Source organism: Exophiala aquamarina, assembly GCF_000709125.1.
Source record: "Exophiala aquamarina CBS 119918 chromosome Unknown aczIA-supercont1.1, whole genome shotgun sequence".
NCBI classification, from domain to species: domain Eukaryota; kingdom Fungi; phylum Ascomycota; class Eurotiomycetes; order Chaetothyriales; family Herpotrichiellaceae; genus Exophiala; species Exophiala aquamarina.
The window spans coordinates 1,289,112-1,310,336 of record NW_013550587.1 but is presented as its reverse complement, the minus strand read 5'-3'; the positions used below and the strand labels follow the sequence as shown (position 1 = coordinate 1,310,336).

The following is a 21,225-nucleotide window of genomic DNA, read 5'->3' as shown; positions in this document are numbered from 1 at the left end:
GGTCGATATCACTTTCCAAAGATGAAAAGACACAAACACATGAGCTAAGGAGAAAAATGCACTATCGTCACAAGTGTACGAATTACGGAGTCCTGGCTTCTGATCTCAACTTTGAAACGAAGTATTTATTTGAGTATATAAACAGAAACAAATGTATGGGTGCTCCGGATCAGCATAAGGGTGTGATGTTGCCCGTCCTCAACTCCTCCGCGACGGTTAGCGAAAGTTGCGGCCATTGCTTGCGAGTCTCGGCCTCAGCATCATAATCGTAGAGTACATTGTTCTGGGAGCGAGTTAGTGCGCGACGAAATAATATGGATGGCAAAGGATGTGGCTAACTCTGATATGGATGCTGTAAGGGTCGATCTCCTCGCCATCTGCAACTTTGTCAAGAGCAGAATGCCATCGATCTCGAACATCCTCTCCATTTGTCTGGGCCCGGCGGACTCGCGGGAATCGAATCTTCTCATAGACTCGAGTCTAGCACATCGGATATTAGTGTCAGCCAGAGGTTTCAACGGGTCCCACTTACTGCCAGTGGAACGTTATCCTTCCCTGCCAGCAATAAGCACTGTGCGAGCACCGCTGCGCTTTCTGTCGCTTGGCTTGCCCCTTGGGCACTTGTTGGCAGGTGTGGATGGCAACAGTCTCCCACCAAAGCCACCTTGTGGTTTCGACTCACCCACGTTGGAATGGGGTCTCGGTAGCAAATCTTCCAATCTAAACACTCCTCCGTTTTGGAGACCACAGCTGAGATCCTAGGGTCACAGTCGGCAACGAGTTCCCGTACTGCGTTCATGTCACCAGGTTGAAACCAAGATTCCTTGATATCCTCGGTGTCCTTGTGGGTGATGATCCAATTAAACTCTTCACCATTTCGAAGCGTGTTTTGAACCAAATGTCGGTCCTTCCCGATCCATATGTTGACGCATTCTTTCTCTACGAACTCGGCGGTCAATGGATCGCCCTTGAGATGGGAACCTTTGAAAAAGGCTCTGAAGCACGCATACCCCGATGATTTGGGCTTATCGTCAAATCCAAGTACCAGTTCTCTGGCACGCGACTTGATACCTATTCAGATAATTCAGCACGCGATGAGAAATGCAGTGGAGAACGCATTCACAGACCGTCGGCAGCAATAACAATGTCGGCGTAGTGCTCCTCGCCGTTAGCCAATGTCACCGAGGGATTGCTGTCATTATAATCCACCACCTGGTCAAGTCAGTGTCTTTGCTTCGAGACCAAGGTCGATGTTCAACACATACATCAGTCCCCATGTGGACGGGTATGCCTTTTTCAGCAACAGCATTCAAGAATCCAGTGTGATAGTCGCCACGATGGCCAATGAAGCCGGCCATATCCATCAGAGGCTGTTGAGCCAGGATCTTGCCATCATGCCATCGACGAATCTGCATCATTTCGGATTTATTGCCAATCTCAACAAGTCGCTCTCGTAGGCTCGGCGACCATCGATCCAGGAGCTTGAGTGCATTCTCACCCAATCCTAAGGAGTCTCCCAACCTGAGGAAATTCCTCACTTTCTCAAAAACAACTACTTCGAACCCAGCGCTGTGCATCGCCAGTGCCGTCGCACATCCTCCAAGTCCTGCGCCGACGATGATGACTATTTGCCGTAAGTCTGATTGTTTGTCAAAACGGCGCTGCAACTAACCTTTCAAAGGAGCCTCGACTCCCACAGAACCCATATTGATTGATTCCGACTGATCGAAGATGATCTGGTGCACTGCTCCTCTCGATTAGGCCAGCAGAGTGGACGGGCAGTCGTGTTTGTAAGATATTCACAGCCTTCTCTGGCAAATGGAGTGGAAAATCCCCACCTGTTCAGGTGCTGCACTATAACACTGGTTCGGCGCTCAGCTCCTGCCAGTGATCCAAAAACCCATTCAGCCACATGGTCTGGACATGGGCAATTCATTCATTCCGCGAACGGTGGGTTTCAGGGCCTAATTCGCAACCCAAAACATCTGCCGGCCAGCCGAGGCTGCGTGGGTATTAACCAGGTGCTGGCACCCGGAGAAACCCATTTCCTTGGGGTCGCTGGGGGTAACGGGATGACCCCATCACTGGGTACATCTGGTTCAGCGAAGGTTAAAAGGGGATATTGTGGGCTTTGTCCCCCCGACACACCCAGGTGTAGAGGACCTGAGTCCCACCGTTTCACCGTGTCAAAAGTATTAATTCTATCGCTAAAGACACGATGACTTTGGTCAAACATAACGGAGCGTCGACACTGCGTCAACACTGCTGACGTGCTCTTAATGATGTGCATCGATGTCCTCTGCATGCTAGAAGCCTGTTAAGTCATCGATGAATACCAGCTTGCGTCGGACGGTTTCTCCAAACAATTGCCGAAGGCAATGTTCATGGTTATCCCACAATCTTCCCTTCCCCGCCTTTTACCATATCGCAATGATGAGCATGTGGAGTACTCACCAAATTCTACTAAGTTGGTGACCACCCTGAGGCACTTTTGTTGTCTAGGAAGGTTTGGGAACAGTAGAAAAGGGGCCTTCACCCAATTCTGAACTCTATCAATTTGAGACCGTGCATAATACCTGATTTCTTTCAGATCGCAACTCAACAGTCAAGACGATTTTCATTTTGAGTTTGACTACATCCCATTACTCTTCTCACAGATAACACTCGTAAGCCAATCATGTCCGTCAAGACCGTAGGCTATATCGGCCTTGGGAAGGCTGGGGCGTCGATGGCCGCCAATATACCACGAGCAGGGTTCAAGCTGGTCGTGCGTGACGCCGACTCTGCTCGCGAGAAGAAATTCGCCGTAGAGAACCCCAATACCACAGTGGCCGAGGAAGGAGTGTCGGGGTTTATAGACTGCGATGTCGTGGTGACAATGTTACCACAAGGGAAGGTCGTGAGGGACGTTATCTTGGGCGAGAAGGGAATTGCTAAGGGTCTCAAGCCCGGTGAGGAATGGCACCCAGTAGATAAGTTGCATAGTTCTGACCTTCTCTCAGGTACCATAATTGTCGATACCTCATCCTCTTCGCCGTTTGACACGCAAAGCCTTGGAAAGGACCTGGAAGCCCAAGGATTTCTATTAGTTGACTCGCCCGTCACGCAAGCACATCTCCACGACACAGACACCGGCGATGCGACACTCATGGTAGGTTCGAACTCTCAGGAAGCCATTGATAAAGTTTTGCCTGTACTTCAAGCCATGGCGAAATATGTCTTCCATATGGGAAAGCTTGGATCTGGGCATGTGATGAAGACGCTCAACAACTACACCAGTGCAGCCTCAATTATCGCACTTTCCGACGCACTTGTGACGGGGCAAAAGTTCGGCCTCGACCCAGTGCAAATGATCGACGTGCTCAATGTCGGTACCGGCCGAAACTTCTCGACGTCGGATAGCTATGCTACAGACGCTTTACCAAGAAAATACGCATCGGGATTTCAACTTGCCTTGTTGATCAAGGACGTGGGGATATCCAAGGAGGTTTTTGAGAAGCTGGGATTCGACACCGACATGCCTGATCTGATTCTGAGGTACTTTAAGGAAGCTGCCACGATCGTAGAGCCCGACGCGGATCACACTGAATTGCTCAAAAGTTGGGAGAAGAGAGCTGGGTTGGAGCTGAAGAGAGGAACTCCCGATGGTTCGACAGTGACGGCGTCAAAAAAATAAAGGAGACATGAGTTCCTCCGATTAGAATCATTGAATACGAACATCTTATACTTTTATCAGGCAGAACCTGGGGTTCGAGCCAATAGTTGACATTGAGGCGCCGCTGATCACAGTACGCCCATGTTTAAGTAAAACTTAGAATAGGCGTGCGCCGTATGAACGTCATGCTTGGCGCCGTTGCTGCCTGGGAGTTGAACACCCACGGACGTAAAGCCACCCCGGCCCTAATCGCATCATGGGGCCATTCGACGGTATAAAAAGGGGTAGAGAGGACTGAGAATGATCTGATATTGGAGCAAGAATACCAAGCAACCCAGAAGCAAACGATCTCTGTATTTTTCAGAACTCTTCGTCTTCCCTCATCTCATTTACATTGTTCCCATCAGAACACAATGGGCTCATCGTCAAACGAAATACACACCTGTCTCTTCTTTGGCAACGATGCCGAAGAAGCAGCGAACTTCTATGTTTCAGTATTTCCAAACTCCAAGATCGGTTTCATTGCACGCTTCCCAGACTTGGGCAATGATAATCCAGCCCCGTCTCACAAGCCAGGATCCGTCCTCACGGTCAGCTTCACATTGAATGGCAGGCCGTTCACCGCATTGAACTCCCGGCCTTCCACCATTCAATTCACCGAAGCTGTCAGCTTCCAAATCATGTGCGATACACAAGACGAAGTCAACCACTACTGGGACAAATTGAGTGAAGGGGGTGACCCAAATGCGCAGATGTGTGGCTGGTTGAAGGACAAATTTGGTGTGAGCTGGCAGGTGGTGCCCAAGCTCCTACCGGCGATCTTCGAAACTGGTGACCCTGAGAAGGCTGCAAAATGCATGAAGTCATTCTCGGCCATGAAAAAGATCAATATTCAAGAGATCCGTGATGCTGTTGAGAATTGAGAGGTAGGAAGGAAGGGTGGTCACCCTGGTGTCTTGATTGATTGTTAGTTTGCAAACCACAATATAGTTACTAAATGACATATCCAGTACCACTAAGCCTGTTTTCAATCATAGTGGCCTTCGCGCTCCAGGGAGTCTTAGTAGTGAGTCCATTCAGAGTAAAATACGCGTTGTGGTATTGCCGTACAACTGCAAACACATTGTCGTGATTGAGCCACTGGCCCATACTGCTCTCGTACCAGATCATGCTTTTTGTGCCACTTCAGTTGATATATGAGGCATGCAAACCTTGCAGTCGCGCATGACATTAGGAGAATAGTCTCAAAGGCCGATTTTTCGAAAGTCGGAAATCAAGGCATTAATCTGCTCCATGCTCGTTTCGTCGTATTCATTCAGTAATGGATCGACTGATCGGCATTCCGTAGCATCGAAAGAGACTCTGCCATGGTCCGAAACAATGTGCTTTTCGGTAACCGGGGATTCCTCACTGCATGAAAGATTGTCAACCATGAGCTTCGCAAGCAGCCAGTATTCCTCGGCATGGCGCATGAAACCGACCCGCTTCCACATTTCCTCAGGTTCAAGGTCCTGTGACCCCAGTGGTATGGGCGAGTGGCGTTGATCAACCGAGAACTTCTGGATGTACGTCTGCCACACGCTGCTCCAGCTGTCCAGGACCGTTTTGATACTGTCTAGAGATCCATGGCAGCTGAATGTGCTTTGGTGATGGAATACTAGGGCATGGAGTGTAGATGTCATCGCAAAAAGATTGAGAGGCCCGAGGTCAGCAAGCAGTGTCGTCGTTGTCTCGTCTATTGGATTCTGGTAAAGCAGCTCGAAAGCTGTACCGAATTGTGGTGTTTGGCCACGACGGAACAGGTGGTTTGTACTCTCGACTTGCAAAGCTTTCAGACATTCCTCTGGTGTCGTCGCCTGGAAACATACCTCAGGCCAAGCGGGGCTCATTTTCAACTCTTTTATCACCATTCGGGGCGGGAGGTTGTTGAAAATGACAAACGCCGTATCAATCAGAAATACCCATAGAATAACACGAATTAGCTCTTCCATTGCCGCGAACTGGCTGAAAGAGAATTCTTCCAGGCTTAAGCCAGCATAATTCGGATGCCTGGCGTTGGGTATTCCAACGTCTCGGATCGCTGCGATCACCATGCTGAAGCGCATCCTGCGAACTCGACGTTTACTCGAGTCAGTTCCTTCCCAGGTCTGGTAAAGCAGCACCATGTATGCGGCTTGAAGTGCCCTTAGCTTCTCATGTCGCCATTTGACCTCACCTGTATCGCGGCAAGTTGGGGGCTGTGCATCGTCACAGAAATCATCGCTGTTGAAAACGAGTTCTTCCACGCAGTTAAACCAAAGCCTGGCCTGGCTTGAATCTGCAGAGTCTGGTGACATGCAAGCTCCTATCAAACACATCGCGGCAAGGAGGTATGCCTTAGATGAGAAAGGATCAAAGGTCGGCTTATGCATGATATTGACATTAGGATGCCACAAAGTCCAGTACAGCCAAAGATATCGTCGAATGTTTGACGGTGAGAAGAAGTGTGCACAGGAGTCTTGTACTGTCGACGACCAGGTTAGTGAGACCGTCCTGTGGCCCGTCTTGTGAAGTACAATGTCCTTGATGCAAGCAAGGATCTCATGAGATTTGAGTGACATAGGGTCAGATAGCCACTGCGGCACACTCATTGCAGCGGAAGAGGTGACTTGAATGCCCACAGATGGTCCAGCCTTGCCTGAAGTTGTCGAAGTCCCAGCTGGGAATGCGATTGAAGAAATGGAAGGGTCGTCTACTATGGGCTTGGAAGAATACAGGGAGAGTACCTTCTGGCGCTGTTCAAAAGTGCCACAATCGAACGAATGAGCCAAACCTGACTTGGCGGTGAAATTGTCTAAGAATCCCAAAGAGCATGGAGGTTTCCCATAGGACCTACTCACTGTCCTGTGCTCTTCAAACTCAGGACTGGAGTTCAAAAAGTCTCGCCACAAATCGACTGCCAGATAATTATCTTGATTAATGTCCGCTGAGGATGACCAGCGGGTAATCTGTTCCAAGCTAAGGCTGGAGTGTTGGTCTGGAAGTGGCAATTCATCGAAAATCGTCGGACTCGCGAGATTCATCCCGGTATCTATGGGCTGAGCCCCCGCGACCCATGACACAGCCGGCCTAGACAAGATTTGTCTCTTCGCGGGGGGCTCTAAATCACTGGATGAGGTTACTATTGAGCCATCACAGGTCTGCTGATGTCGCCGAAGGACATCAGATCGCTGGAAAGTGCTATTGCAAGTTGTGCAGACGTAAGGCCGCCAGGTGCTATGAGACAGGAGATGTCGCCTCAAGTGCTCAGGCCGCTTGTACGATTTGAAGCAAGTGCTACAAACATTCATGATGCTGACCAGTGGGTGGGGACCCCGCCGTTGGACCAACACTTAATGAGCCATTTGTTGCAGGATAAATAGTGAAAGACTGGGAAGCGAAATCCCCAAAGTGCTGGATATTGAGTATGTAAGAGAAAGGATCTTCGGGCTGTCGAAAATGATCTCCTCTCGGTTTTGTAATGGCTTAGCTACATATTGGTGTAGTTGATGCGGGGTTGTGGGAATCTAACTACGGTAGCGCCCCCCAGAGTTAAGTTAAGTTGTGGGAATCTCGATATAGCGGCGGCTAGGCAAGCAGAGAATTTCCTGGCTATCAAACGAGTCCCTCGGGGCCCCTCCCGGAGCCTGGGTAGAGCCTCGCGACCAGAGCAGCTGAATAGTTAGTTCTACCATCGCCTTCGCCTCAGCCTAACAACGACTTGCGACTGAATACTTCGCTACAGACTTCAAAACACAAAGTAGCAGTCTTAGAGATATTTACTATTCGCTTCATAGCCAATCCACTGCTTGGAGTGCGCGTCAAGAGATTCTGCTTCGGCATTTCGCCACTCTCTCCTGATGATCTCAGCTCTTTCTTCCGACCTTGGAGTGATCGTAGCTTGAAATTCTTCAGGCATACAAACAAAGCCTTGCGTAAGTTTGTCCTGATCTGGGATGATCTCATCGCCTGCGTCGTCTAATGCTGGTCTAATATTGAATGCCCATAATATCCGAGCCATGCCCAGGAACAAGCTGCGCTCAGCAACGTGCATCCCAGGACAGATGCGTCGACCTGCACCGAAAGTAAACACGTCGCGTTTAGCCCCGTCAGGATTAACTGCCGAGTCGTAGAGACTCAACTTATCATTGATATAACGCTCCGGTTCAAAACGACGAGGATCGGGATGGCGCTTTGGATCCATATGGATTGCCCAGACATTGTTCATGACCCCAGCGCCTTTGGGGATCAAATACCCCATATATTCGTCATCCTTGGTGACTGCATGTGGCACTGCCCCCAAGATGGTGGTGGGCATCCACCTAAGAGTCTCCTTGATACACGCTCGGATGTACTGTAGACCCGGCGCGTCTTCCATGGTCGGTAAGCGTTCGCCAGTGACTTTTTGGATCTCCTCCTGGGCCTTCTTCTGAACATCAGGGTAGAGAACCATTGCTAAAACAAAGGCATAGAGGGTACTTGATGTAGTGTCCGAGCCTGCTTCCAGAAGTGTACCCGAGATATATGCAGCCTGATCATCTGAGAAGTTGTCTGCTTTCTGTGCTTCTGCCATTCCCTCACAGAAACATGGTCGTATCTTTCCGTTCTTGATCGCGGCCTTTGCTTCCAGCCAATGCTTGAGATAAAGATCTTTTTCAACTCTATGGAGGTGTTTAGCCTTCTTCCGTGTCGACAATAGAAAGTCTGGCAGCCTGCGCAGGATGGGATAGAAGTCTATAAGTGCAGCAGTCCCGGTCTGATTGATCTCTGCGAATTCTGAAAACCCTTCGAAGAGTTGCTTCATGTTAGGGTCTTCGTATGTTGGTGTTCTCCAGCCAAAAACCATTGTCGTCGTAAGGGCATTTGAGTATCTTCGGATGTGCTTCAGAAAATCATGTGGCTCCTCGAGGAACTGATAAAGCATTTGCTTGTTCTCCAGCATTTGATAAGGGACATAGGATTTAGCAGCTGTAATATTGAGGAGCGAGTGGACCATCTTTCGGAACTAGAAGAGAGGTATCAGTCACAGAATTTTGGCCATTTCGACAAGACTTACCGCTCGCCATCTAGGGTTATATCCCTACAGGCTGTCAATAGATGGAGTATTGGAGCTCAGGTAGATGGCTTTCCTCTTACCATCATTAGGAGCCTCAAGTCTCCGCTGCACAAAGTTTGCCCGATGTACATATCTTGTCTATCCGAGTAGATTCCACTCCTTCGATCAAGGAGCTCTTTGACGGCAGCATCGCTTGATAGGACAATGAGCACTTTTGTGCCAAGAATAAGGCTGTATACTGGCCCATATTCTCGTGCCCATTTCTCAAACTGGAGATGGGCGTCCCGAGTAGGCATCTGTCACCAGTCGGTCAACGGTTCAACCTCCTATCTTATCGAATGCCATTTCTACCTGATGTAAGTTCCCTAGCAGAGGTAGTGTAGGCGGACCTGGAGGATAGTTCTTGGGACGTCGGCCGATAAAAAGGAGCCGCACAATTCCCACTATTCCGAGGACAAGAGCTAGAAGAACGTATAGCTGTGCCATGGTAGATTTCTTCGATCAGCGTCATTCTTGTTTACAATGAAATCAGATAGTCGGTGGTCAGTTTTATATAGTATTAATCTCTCGACCTGGACACCTCAAGCACCTGAATGCACATCGCCTCTGTTGTGTGGAGGTGGGATAATGCGGGGGCGGGATTGCCAGTTTGGGATGGGATAGGGGAGCGGGGGTGGGAGGGGTGGGAGATGAACTGTACCGTGGCCATGTGGCCAATAGACATGCAGCTTGATATATTACTAATTTTCGGATATCGAACCTGGATCGAACTTGAATCGAACGGCGCTCACTCCGCGAGACGATTGGACTGAAGTAAGAGAGTGCTTCAGAGGGGCTAGTTACCCACGGCCGGTTGGTTGTCCGTAGGTTACCTCGTGTCAGTCTTGCATAGAGGGATCCGGGAGCCAACGAGTTGTCCGAAGTTTTTGAGAACTAATCATACTAATAGACCCTCGATCGAGTCGAGGAAGGTGCCACGACACTAATGGTCTTAGATAGCTCTAAGAATACTCGGTAAGATCCTCAAATTATTAAGTGATAATATGGCTTTCCTGCAGGGCGCCGAATGGACTCGAAGCGGGACTTATCAAAGCATCTCACATTTTAACTGGTCAGTAGTCGCCTAGCTCAAGGCTTGCTCGTACTTTAGTGCGTTGCAGGGGTCATTCGCCCCTGACAAGGCTGGGCGCTGACCTCGGCATAGGTCATCATACCTTGCCAGGCAGCCTTTAAAGGCCCGTAGGGCTCAACGATTCTTACTTATTGACCTGCAATCCTGTATCAATTCATCTTTTCCACAGGCAATGCTGTCGCAATTCTACTTGCGGGAGAAACGTTCATTTCTTGATTTTAGGATCCTCGGCTTTTCAATACAGTCCCGCGAGTCTACATTGATACAGCGCAATGGAGAATGGACCAAGCCGACCAGCTGCGCATGGCTTAAAGCAAAACGGATCCAAAGCACCCACCCCACGTCCTCATGGCATTGTGTCGTGTGATTCATGTCGACATCGAAAGTGGGTAGAAATCATGTTCCATTCTCCGTCGTTATAACCTTATCCCTTTCAGGTTGCGGTGTGATCGAAATGACCCATGCAGCAACTGCACCACACGGGCTATCTCGTGCTCGTACACACTGAACGCGCAGCCACGAACATCGCTGAAGGCGCGCAAGAAAGTCATCAACCCGTACGACCGCGTTCGTCGCTTAGAGGAACTTGTCGCCTCTTTGACTGCTGAGCGACAAACATTCTCCAGAGAATCCTCCGATGGCTCAGCAGGAGGAGAAAACCCAGCATGCTCCAGTGCATCAAAGCTGGCACCGGCTGTTGGCTCCGAAGGGAATTCATCATTACCCGAAAAATCATCCACAGCGCCATTAGCCGATAAATTCGGGCGGCTCGAGGTGAATAATGGCCGAATGGTTTACCTATCCGCTACCCACTGGGCTACGATATGTGATGAAGTAAGGCGTCGTCAAACAACCACTCGTCGACCTCACCTAAAAGGAGAGACATTACTAACACTAAGACTGTCATTTATAGATCTCGACAATCAAAGACTCCATGGGGGGCGATCTGTCTGATGCAGATAGCGAGGTTCTTGACAAAGAAAACTCTGGCGGACCGCTTTTACTGCGCGGGCTCACAAGACCCTTGAGGGTAGAAGACGTGCTCCGAGCGGTCCCTTCAAGGCAATTGACTGACCGGCTCGTACATGCGTATTTTTCTGCCAAAGACCATTCCGCTGGCAAGTTGGGACAACTCTCCTGAACGACTTAAAGCAAAAACTGACGAGGAGCATAGTCATCATTCATGTTCCGACTTTCGAAGATGAGGTAGGCTGTTCATTCGTTGGAGATGTTCTATGCTAATCCATTGGTCACGCAGTACAAGAACTTCTGGTTAGACCCGAATGCTGCTCCATTGCCATGGGTCAGCCTTCTCTTCAGTATATTGTCCATCGGAGTGTTTCTGTCCTTACGCGCTGGGGACACCTTAACAGGTCTGCCGAGTGACCCAATGTCAACAATGGCCAATTATCATCAGCGATCAACCGAGTGCCTCCTGCTTTCTTACTATTGGAAACCAAAGCCCTACACTATAGAATCTCTACTCATGAACCTCCAAAGCGAGTTTATTCGAAGTCAAGACTCCGAGCTTGGTGTGTGGGCTCTAGCTGGTACAGTAACCCGGTTAGCCATGAGCATGGGATACCATCGTGATCCAGCACAGTATCCCCAAATTTCCTGCTTCCATGGCGAGATGAGGCGTCGAGTCTGGGCGGGCATTGTTCAACTTGACATATTCTTTTCCTTTCAGCTGGGCCTGCCACGGATGATTGCCATGGACCAATGTGACACGCTGCCTCCCAGAAACCTTCTAGACAGCGACTTCAGCATAGATACCAAGGAATTGCCGCAATCTCGACCGGATACGGACTACACTCCAGCCGCCTACACGAGAGCAAAAGGACGACTCTTAGCTGTTTTCGCTGACATTGCGGATAAATCTTCTTCGGTTCAACCTCGAGAGTATCGCCAATACTTAGAATTTGACCAACGGCTCAATGAAGCATATGCAGCAATCCCGGAACATCTTCAAATCAAACACGCAGAAGAGTACGTGGCGGCTTCTGCGGCGATCCTTGTTCGACGGCACCTCCTTGAGCTCCTATATCAAAAGTCGAGGTGTATATTACACCGTGAGTATATGATTAAAGCCGCACACGATAGTACAGTTATGTATTCGAGGTCAGCTTGCGTCGATGCCGCGATGACACTCCTGGGAGAGCAAATGACCATCCACCAACAAATCCAGAAAGGTTGTGTGCTCTCAAGAGAGCGCTGGTTCCTGAACTCCTTGCACCATACTGATTTCATCCTTGCGGCGATGATCGTGTGCTTGGAGCTCAATTTTCGACTAGAGGGTGGACCTCGCCAGCCGCGGCTTGTTGATGAGCTCGGCCGTGCTAAATACGAGAACCAGACACTGATACAAGCACTTCACAGCTCGTATGACATCTGGAATGAGTGGAAGGTTCTGTCAAAGGTCCCTACTCAGGCCGCTCGGATCTTGTCCATTATGCTGCGCAAAGCGGACTCTGAGCATTTGCCCAAACCCACACAGACCTTTGCCGGAGTTGACTTAGAGAGACAGAAAGGTCCCCAGCTAGGCAAGTCTACGGCCCTAGCTCTATAGCAGGGTGGCTTCTCTCTAGGAATTCTTGCTAACATTTTCAAAGGCTCCGGCTCTACATCCAACTTGTCTTGCTTTTCGGATCAGATGCACCACTTTTCGGAGGGAGGGCTACTCACCCCAGGAGATACCATAATCGGAAATTCTGGAGCGAATTCCTTCTCCATCGAGGAGATGATCGATTCACCGGGACTAATTGACTGGGTGAGTTCTACTTCTAAGGGCGGTCGCCACTTGTTAGGTAGACGCGTCACCCAATGGAGCGGCTGCTCCTTCTACCGCGAAACCCTCAAGCAAAGTATTTCAGTTCCTATTCTGACACATCTGTAGGATCTCTGGGAAGCCCACATGCGCAATGTTTCGTCAGGCCGGGCCGTGTAGCCTCTGGGCGAAGGTAACTAGACGATATTTGCATCTGAGGTCATCCAATGCTTGCTCACGGTGTAGATGCAACACCTCTAGGGCACAGAGCTTAAGTGAGGTAACTGAGGGAGGTTAGGTGTCCAAGCATAGCAAAGACCGAGCGCCATGGTCAGCAGTAACATACTCTTCATCGTTAGGATGCAAGTAGCCGACCTACTTTGATTAGCCTCTTTACAAAATTCCGAGCTTAATGCCACTCGCGGGTTTCAGAAACAGCTAGAGCAAATGAAAGGATTCATATTGATAGCAGGTGCGCATATTACTGACAGTGGTATCAAAAATGAAAACGAACGTATTGAAAATAACCTGGCGGGCCGATGCTTGCTAAGGACTCAAATTGACAATCATGCCAACTAGAGCATGGTTGAGCAAGCCTCACAGCTGAAACTCAAAACCACTCTTTGTCAGCTGTCGGATGGCCAAGTCCCACAACTGCTTCACCGCGTCTGGGTCATTTAGCCACTTGTCCGCCTTGTGATCTACCTTCCCAAATGGAACGAAGTAGCAACCGCCTTCGCTTGCAGCTTTTGGACTGGTCGCGCAATACAAGGAATTACGGGAGCCATCTAGTGTGGAAAACGTTGGCCCAACATTCATGGCGACCCTCGTGATCGACCCAAGTATAGTCGTGTCATGGCTCTGCAAATTCGTCTTGATGATGCCTGGATGGAGTGAATATGCCGTAATTCCCAGGTGTTGGTAGTGGTCATTGATCGCTTTGGCACCTATGATGTTTGCCTGCTTGCTGTGGCTGTAGCGTTTCCTACAAAGTCCCAGAGAATATCAAATCAGCTTCAATGATCTTCTTTATGAGCACTGGTATCGCCCGGACAGGCCGATCAGATGCAACTCCGACTTACCATGGGGCGAGCCTTCCCGTCAGGTCCATCAGATTAGGATCCTTGTAGTTTATATTCTTGGGGCCCACCAGAAAAGCCATGTCGCTGGCCACGCTCACGATTCTCACGCTTGCTTTCCTGCCATTATTAAGCCGGGCAGTCTGTTGGAATAGAGGTATCAAGGAGAGAGATAGGGCATGGTGTGCTAGGAAATTGGTCTGCCACTGGTTCTCATAACCGTCTTTCGTCAATTCGAAAGGGCTAGCCATGATCTGCAAATGGACTTTGTTAGGTTTATTCGGTCTGGAAAACTTTGGCTGTCATACCCCTGCATTGTTGACCAGGATGTCCAGCCTCGTCTCTTTCTGCATGAATTCTGCTGCAGCCTCCTTGATGGTTTTAAGGTCTTGCAGGTCCATTTTCAGGAAGCGGACGTCTAACGAAGATTGAAGTGACTGCATCTTGGAGATGGCTTCGTTCACTCGAGCTTCGGACCGACCTGCGATGTATACCCGAGCACCATTTGCTGCAAGATGTCGAGTTGTCTCGAGCCCGATGCCTGCGTGTCCTGTGTTCGCACTCATGTGTCAGCACAAAAGTCTATCCGATCAAAGAATCAAACGTTGAATGAGCAGTTGAGCAAGGCTACAAGGTGAAGCTCACCTCCGGTCACGATGGCCACACAGCCATTGAGATTTGGAATTTCGGAAACTTGGAAACCGTCTGGTCTCGTCATTTTCGCGTAATAGACGTTTGAGTGGACAATTTAAGATCTGGTCTCCGGCTGTTGTAATGTTGGTAGAAAGTTAACGGCCAAAGGTGGGTGCACAGTGGTTTATATCCCGATGGAATGCTTCGTCAATTTGAGCTATGGTCATGCGTGCAGGATAGGGATAGTCCATGATATCACCGTGTCAATATCTCGAATGATTGCAGCCTGATCACTTTGCCTTGCCAGGACCAGCGCAGAGGTCATTGTTTCTGATGCTGAACACAGGCTCTAACCTACAACTACCTCAAACCATAGTCGACCGGCGTAGGGGAAAGCCAATCACGTATTGACCTGGGACCATTCCGCGGAGCCGGGGTTTATTAGTCTCGGGGTTAAACGCTGGGCAGGGTCTTAGGGCTGAGTTGTGGCCCTGGAATTAATGTCATTTGATCCTATGAGATATCAAGGCTGGACGCACTAAAGTATAGCCCCAAATTGGCCCACTAGGTTGGAGACGTCTGAGTCGACGTCGTGTCGAGGCGCAAGAACTGCTCCGCGGATGTAGCTAATTCCGGGATTGTTTCCATGGCACGGTATGCCTATGCTAAAACATGAGTTGGAGGGAGACTGTATCACCTCTTTTATGAGCGTTCGAGTCTACGATTAATTCGATTGACCGAGCAGAGAGTATGGGAGATGACTCTCGATTGCACAGAAAGTGGATAGGTCCGCCAAGTGGCACTGATTAACTAGGATAACAGTATCATGTCCTGAAGTCGAGTTTCTCTTGTTGCTGCAGCCAAGATGTTGTGGGTATCAAATCATTATATCAAGCAAAGTCTTCATAAAGACTACATGATGACGCACTTCTGCGACTGTTCGTATTGCGCACCCCATCTATCAATTCCCGCCGCAAGCTCATTCTCTCTCTGCTTCTGCTTGACATCAGCTTTGAAGTTGTCTTTGAAGAACTTCATGAGCTCCCGGTCAACGTTATCTGTCTCAGTCAGTCTTGATTCTTCAGTGTGACCAAAAGTTGGCTTACCAGCAGTGGCTTCCATGACGACCGACTCACGGCATAGAGGACAATGTGTCTTCCCGCGTCTTTGAAGTACGATGATGCAGCGAATGCAGAAAATGTGATTGCAGCGCAGCCTGACAGGCTTCCAGGAGATTGTAAAACACACCGGGCAGAGATAATCGTTCAGCGCAGGTATAACGTTCAGAATCTCTTCCGAGATAGTGAAACATGTGGCTCGGGCGAGATCCTGCGCCAGATAAGGAGCAGTAATGAGTGAACTCTGGATGGAAGACTGCGCATGGAGCGCGGTTCGTTTATCGAACTTTTTCATGATTTTGGACAATGCTGTCCGATTGATATCTTGGAACTTCATCAAGCGAAGCAGCTTAACATTGATATTGAGGAACCGGCCCAAAGAGTCTGCTGCTGGCTTGCTCAGCTTCAATACCCCATTCCGCTGCGTGGCTAATGTCTTGTTGAAGGTTTGGAAATGCTCTTGGGCATGTGTGTAATCACGGGATCCAGCATCTGCTTCGTGGGAAGACAAGAACACTTCAGCATCGGAGTAGAGCTCCAAAATCTGCCTCCATGCTTCAATTTCCTGCTTGGATTTTTTGGACTTGCTTGCTTTCAAATCCCGAAGCTCGTGGCCTAGTTTGACAATTTCCTGTTCCAGGCGGTGTCGCTCGGATTGCTGAACTCTGTCTAGGTCTGCGAGCTCTCGCCGTAGGATCTGAAAGAATTCGGAGTCGGAAGTCAAAGGAATTTCGATGGTCTCCAAATGATCGCCTCTGCCATTTGAGTTGTCATGGCCTGGGTCGTCTATGTTCGTGCCATGATCTCCATCGGACCGCGACTGGTCATTCTCACCAGCGGAGCCCAGATTATCCGATTGACCAGCTACAGAATTGTTCCTGACGCCTGAGGAATTGTCGACGGTTGTCGATGATTTCGCTAGACGCTGAAGGACCCTTTTGGTATCCTTACTTAGCCAGGCATCAATAGGTGATCCGTCAATTGGATCAATTGCAATGGTCAGCCTCGGGGTAAATTTAACATTCCCAGTTACGTTCAAGGAATATTGAAGCCTCATGTCAGCGGATACCCCTTCTTTATCGTTGGAACTGGACCCGACATGCTGCCAGAGCTCGTTGAGGGTATCTTTATCCAAACCAAGGCTTTCGAGCTCTTGCTGAACGCGCTTGATACATTTTTTGAGCTTTTTGTAGGATATCGCGGAATCGATCCACTGTCGCGGATATTCATCCCTATTGAGGGCTGCTTGGAAATCTTGTCCGAATTTCATGTTACCCGTAGAAGCATGATGTTGATAACTGTCACGTATCAAGGAAAGCAAAACGAGCAGGGAGGAGAATTGGACTGCTGTGCGGCGCTTATGTGCTCCAAGGAAAGAGTCATGTGGCCATTTGCCTCGCGACAGGTGAGGACGGCCGGCTTTTGAGGTTTTCTGCAGAGCTTGCGTCTGCTCTGCTCACAGGGGTTGGCAACGAGACGGGAGTGACTTCCAGGCCTACCCTTTGTGGACCGTCTTTCCGAACCTTACCACATGGACATCGTACTTTCAGCGATGGGCATGTTCTGGAGCGCGAATCAAATTGCCTCCACACTCCACGGGCAAATTTATTGCAAACTAAGATTGTTCGAGATTTTCAAGCCACTCGATGACTAATATTCCTTGCCACGTGATCAAGGCGATTCCACGTGATCAAATCCTGACGCACCTGCGCTTGTCAGTCACCAATAACCAATAAACATATTTCCGTCTTTCAATATTTCGATATTATTTGTAGTGCATGGCAAGTGTATCGTCGTACAATGGTTCAGTCATACGGCTGACTCGGGTTGAATGCGATGCGATCCTGTCGCTTGAGATGACCTTCCTTCCGTTCCCGACCGACTTTGGCTGAGCTCGACTCGAATTGCCCACATCTGAAATGGGTCAACGACAGTCCACAAGCAATGCGGAGCAGCAAGAAGCACCTGCGAAGACAGATTACTACGAGTTACTCGGCGTTGAAAGGACCGCAAGTGATGATGACATCAAGAAAGCATACCGTCGAAAAGCTCTCGAGTTACATCCCGATCGGAACTATGGCAATGTCGAGAACACCACGAGACTGTTCGCCGAAATTCAGTCTGCCTACGAAGTCCTTTCCGATCCCCAAGAGCGAGCATGGTACGATTCACACAGGGATATCCTCCTTCGGGGAGACCAACCGACTGGACCTGGTGCGGATGAGTTCTCGTACAACATCCGTATGACAACTGCCGAAGAAGTCATGAAGCTGATGATGAAATTCAACGGGCGCATGGAATTCACCAACTCTCCGAGTGGCTTTTTCGGCGGCTTAAATGATTTCTTCAAACAACTCGCAAAGGAGGAAGATATCGCGTGCCAGTGGGAGAACGAGGAGGGCATAGAATATCCTGAATTTGGGACGGACAATGACAAATATGACGATGTGGTTCGACCTTTCTATGCCATCTGGAACGGGTTCGCCACCAAAAAGAGCTACTCATGGAAAGATCAGTACAGGTTATCGGACGCTCCCGATCGGCGGATCCGACGACTGATGGAGAAGGAGAACAAAAAGTTGCGAGAGGATGCTACTCAGGAGTATAACGAAGCTGTACGCTCACTTGTTGCCTTCGTTCGCAAACGGGACCCTAGAGTTCAGAATAATCAAAAATCCGAGGCGGAAAGACAGAAGGCCCTGCGTGAAGCGACGGCCGCTCAAGCTGCAAGGTCCCGGGCGGCACGGCAGGCTAAGTTGGAAGAACTAGATGCTGCAGTGCTTCCAGACTGGGCCAAGTCAAATGCTACAGATGAACACGAAGGTGGGTTTTCGAGTGAATCAGACTTGGAAGAGCACGAATACGATTGTGTTGTTTGTGATAAGACCTTCAAAAGCGAAGCACAATTCAAAGCCCATGAGAAGAGCAAAAAGCATGTGAAGCTATTGAAGCAGTTACAAAGGGAAATGCGTGCTGAAGGCAGAGATCTCCATCTCGAGACTCCGAAGGATGCACCAGAACACGAACGAGTCGTTGACGACCATGACAGCATTGGAGACGAGCGATTGAATGTTTTGTCCCAACAGAACGGTCCTGCCCTCAGCTTATCCGAAGACGACTCCGAGACGAGCGAACCCCAGAAGCAGACGAATGGGAAAGTAAGCACGCCAGCTGAAGAGGCTGAAGTATCTTCTTCTGGGGATGATGACTACGCTCCAAGGTCAGATGTTGAGCAGCGTCTAACAGCGGTAGTAAACGACCAACTGTCGTCAAGGCTTGAAGAAGCCAGTCTCGAGGCCACCCCTACCCCTTCCGACCTGGAAGGTTCATCGCAGCCCAAAATTGGCAAAGCCAAACAGAAACGAGCAAAGAAAGCTGCCCAACAAGTATCTCAGCAACACACGGTTGGTGACAGCGAGTTTCAGTGCCTCGTGTGCAAAGTTGAGTTTCCTTCAAAATCTCAGCTGTTCAAGCATATTGACAAAACTAAACATGCCGCGCCTCTTTCACAAACTAAGGCGGGTAAGGCAGGGAAAGGCAAAAAGCGATGAAACGTGAAGCTTATCGCAATAGTAATGATGATAGGCCTAGATTTCCTGCAGAGGAAGCTTACGAGTACGACGCGCAGCCAGACGTGTTCCTAACGGATAAATGCGCTGCGATAAAAGGATAATTTCCACGTACACTATCCTATGCTCCTTGATTGCAAATTCATTTGTGCACAGTACTCCGTAGGTATCATTTTCAACTGAGATTCCCATCACTCAATCCACTCCGGGGCGGGGAACATCTGCCGAGGCAGTTGGGTTCACTGGGACTGTAGAAACTTTGACCTTTGTTTCAATCGTGTTTCAGCAGCTAGATATTCACGCTCTTTTCACATTCAATGCCAAGGCATCACATTTGCCATGAATACCACCTATAAGGGCTAGAAGGTGCTCCATGAACTTTCCTTTACCACCGTCTCTACTGCGGCCAGCTTTAAAGTAGAGACCGTGACCGTGCAATCACGCATGGACAGAAGGTGTCTCACTTCAAAGTTCAATCATTATCGAACATGATTTTCAGGCAAGACTGGAAGTTCTGACGATCGATTGACCTGTCCGCAAGAGATGGCGGATACTCGCTGTGCAGACGTGGAGCTCCAACTGGATGTCGATGTGATGATCTTGGAATATGCGCTTTACCAGGCCACGAAGGCGCGACTCGAGGCCTTCGAATGTGGAGACGAAGACAAGAACCTCGAGGCAACGAGGCTAGTGTTGATCTTCGACGCGTTCATTCATCTCTTCAACCAAAGCCATCCAGACTATGAGAAATCTCCTCAACTCTTGTTCAATCTTAAAATACTTGAGTTCCTCGTCCTGTTTTCAGCTGTCCGCTCTGGGGATTTCTCGGCGAATCATGCCCAGCACTTACAGAAGGAAGCCGCTCGGAACTACGAAGTACGCCAAAGATGGTTGGCTGCGAGAACTTCGACACATGGCGACCTTTGCTTCCGTCTTGAGCGCCAGGTTTATTCGAAGTGGGAGCAAAGCGTCCTCAATCCAGATATCGATCATGATGGCTCGTTTTGGAGCCTTTTCCATCTTCTCCCAAGGTTCATGGAGATCTCAGCCGAAATCGCCAGTCTCCTGAGCGGAGACCCGAACGAGAAATGGATGGACATTGCTGGCGAATTTCTGCTTCAGACCAGTGTTGATTGCCTTCGTTCACCGATTGACATCGGAATCGCGGATGATGCTTTCGTTGTTGCGCCAGGGCTGGAAACCTGTTTCGCTTGGGGCTTCGTCAGCTACGAGCTGGTACGCCCTGATATCCCGCAAGATCAGCAAGAGCTGGATGTAGCGATCAATGAATTATTTCGCCGCTCTTCAGATCGTTCCAATGAGCTCTTGAACGAGGAAAACCCGCTGTGGACAAAAATTCGAGCTAAATATCTATCAGAATTCATGATCACCGATGATGCATCCGTGCAGTCGCAGGAATGGCGCCTCGAGCGCCTCACACAAGCCTATCCACTAGACGAGTTCCACGATAAAGTAGTGAACTACATAGAAAACGTGTGGGACCATCACTGCCAGTGCTATGGGATTCCCGTCTTAGCTGAGATCGAACAAGGCCATGTTCGAAGCCTTGAGATCGAGGGCCAGGACTTTGATAACTTCATGGCGAAAGTGGGATTGAGGAAGGACTCCTCAGGGCTATTGAAGTTTAAGCTATAGCCCAAAGATATGGGTATCGTGGTGTTCAGACCATATTCCGCCGCTGTTGACCTCCGTATGAATCGTATTTAGTATCAGTCAGTAGACACCTGGGAGAGGCGAGGTCAGAGTCGACTAGGCACAAAGCAAGGCGAGTGGAAAGTCCTCACCTATAAGACTTAGCCATACGACTTTGGTCGGCCCTTACTATGCAACTAAGGCACTATAGAATGTGGTCCCTGAGCCTCAAATTGCTCCGCGCGGTTTATGCTGGGTGACTTATGGCTTCGTAGCCGTTCCAGAGCAGTTTGTATTGCCTTTATGTCTCTGGCACTTGGCCATCATTCAGCTGTACAACCTTGCTCTTCCATCCGCTGAATAATAAAACCGTCGGTAGCAGGTAAGTGGCTTCAAAGGCTCATCGGAACGGGAGAGCCCAAGTTCCTCTCCTCCTGGGAAGGAGACCTAAAATAAGGTGCGTCGAATGCATAGACCGGAACACTGCACCGTCATTCAAGTCATTAAGGTGCTTTGGAAACAGTCCCGTTGTAGCGCAGCTCTGT

At 49.4% G+C, this 21,225-nt stretch overlaps 10 protein-coding genes across 10 annotated transcripts; 5 read left to right on the top strand and 5 right to left on the bottom strand.

The window, feature by feature from the left end:
* Positions 1-294: 294 nt before the first annotated feature.
* On the bottom strand, positions 295-1,706 carry A1O9_00480 (uncharacterized protein; the record flags this gene model as incomplete). Its single annotated transcript, XM_013409643.1, has 5 exons — positions 295-480; positions 533-1,071; positions 1,128-1,212; positions 1,266-1,624; positions 1,673-1,706. The coding sequence occupies 5 exons, from the start codon at positions 1,704-1,706 to the stop codon at positions 295-297; spliced, it is 1,203 nt and encodes a 400-aa protein (XP_013265097.1).
* A 971-nt stretch (positions 1,707-2,677) lies between these two features.
* A1O9_00479 (uncharacterized protein) lies at positions 2,678-3,676 on the top strand (the record flags this gene model as incomplete). Its single annotated transcript, XM_013409642.1, has 2 exons — positions 2,678-2,951; positions 3,003-3,676. The coding sequence occupies 2 exons, from the start codon at positions 2,678-2,680 to the stop codon at positions 3,674-3,676; spliced, it is 948 nt and encodes a 315-aa protein (XP_013265096.1).
* A 392-nt stretch (positions 3,677-4,068) lies between these two features.
* A1O9_00478 (uncharacterized protein) lies at positions 4,069-4,578 on the top strand (the record flags this gene model as incomplete). Its single annotated transcript, XM_013409641.1, has 1 exon — positions 4,069-4,578. One exon carries the CDS (start codon positions 4,069-4,071, stop codon positions 4,576-4,578), a length of 510 nt encoding a protein of 169 aa, XP_013265095.1.
* A 321-nt stretch (positions 4,579-4,899) lies between these two features.
* Positions 4,900-6,285, bottom strand: A1O9_00477 (uncharacterized protein; the record flags this gene model as incomplete). The annotated part of the gene is made up of 1 exon (XM_013409640.1): positions 4,900-6,285. The coding sequence occupies one exon, from the start codon at positions 6,283-6,285 to the stop codon at positions 4,900-4,902; it is 1,386 nt and encodes a 461-aa protein (XP_013265094.1).
* Positions 6,286-7,442: 1,157 nt separating this feature from the next.
* A1O9_00476 (cytochrome P450 oxidoreductase) lies at positions 7,443-9,215 on the bottom strand (the record flags this gene model as incomplete). The annotated part of the gene is made up of 4 exons (XM_013409639.1): positions 7,443-8,678; positions 8,730-8,753; positions 8,810-9,025; positions 9,081-9,215. 4 exons carry the CDS (start codon positions 9,213-9,215, stop codon positions 7,443-7,445), a joined length of 1,611 nt encoding a protein of 536 aa, XP_013265093.1.
* A 1,874-nt stretch (positions 9,216-11,089) lies between these two features.
* A1O9_00475 (uncharacterized protein) lies at positions 11,090-12,430 on the top strand (the record flags this gene model as incomplete). The annotated part of the gene is made up of 1 exon (XM_013409638.1): positions 11,090-12,430. The coding sequence occupies one exon, from the start codon at positions 11,090-11,092 to the stop codon at positions 12,428-12,430; it is 1,341 nt and encodes a 446-aa protein (XP_013265092.1).
* Positions 12,431-13,225: 795 nt separating this feature from the next.
* On the bottom strand, positions 13,226-14,273 carry A1O9_00474 (uncharacterized protein; the record flags this gene model as incomplete). Its single annotated transcript, XM_013409637.1, has 3 exons — positions 13,226-13,613; positions 13,711-13,961; positions 14,016-14,273. The coding sequence occupies 3 exons, from the start codon at positions 14,271-14,273 to the stop codon at positions 13,226-13,228; spliced, it is 897 nt and encodes a 298-aa protein (XP_013265091.1).
* A 979-nt stretch (positions 14,274-15,252) lies between these two features.
* A1O9_00473 (uncharacterized protein) lies at positions 15,253-16,728 on the bottom strand (the record flags this gene model as incomplete). Its single annotated transcript, XM_013409636.1, has 2 exons — positions 15,253-15,398; positions 15,447-16,728. 2 exons carry the CDS (start codon positions 16,726-16,728, stop codon positions 15,253-15,255), a joined length of 1,428 nt encoding a protein of 475 aa, XP_013265090.1.
* A 649-nt stretch (positions 16,729-17,377) lies between these two features.
* Positions 17,378-19,009, top strand: A1O9_00472 (uncharacterized protein; the record flags this gene model as incomplete). Its single annotated transcript, XM_013409635.1, has 1 exon — positions 17,378-19,009. One exon carries the CDS (start codon positions 17,378-17,380, stop codon positions 19,007-19,009), a length of 1,632 nt encoding a protein of 543 aa, XP_013265089.1.
* A 561-nt stretch (positions 19,010-19,570) lies between these two features.
* On the top strand, positions 19,571-20,653 carry A1O9_00471 (uncharacterized protein; the record flags this gene model as incomplete). Its single annotated transcript, XM_013409634.1, has 1 exon — positions 19,571-20,653. A coding segment is annotated over one exon (1,083 nt), but the record flags the coding sequence as incomplete, so codon positions are not given.
* Between the last annotated feature and the right edge of the window lie 572 nt (positions 20,654-21,225).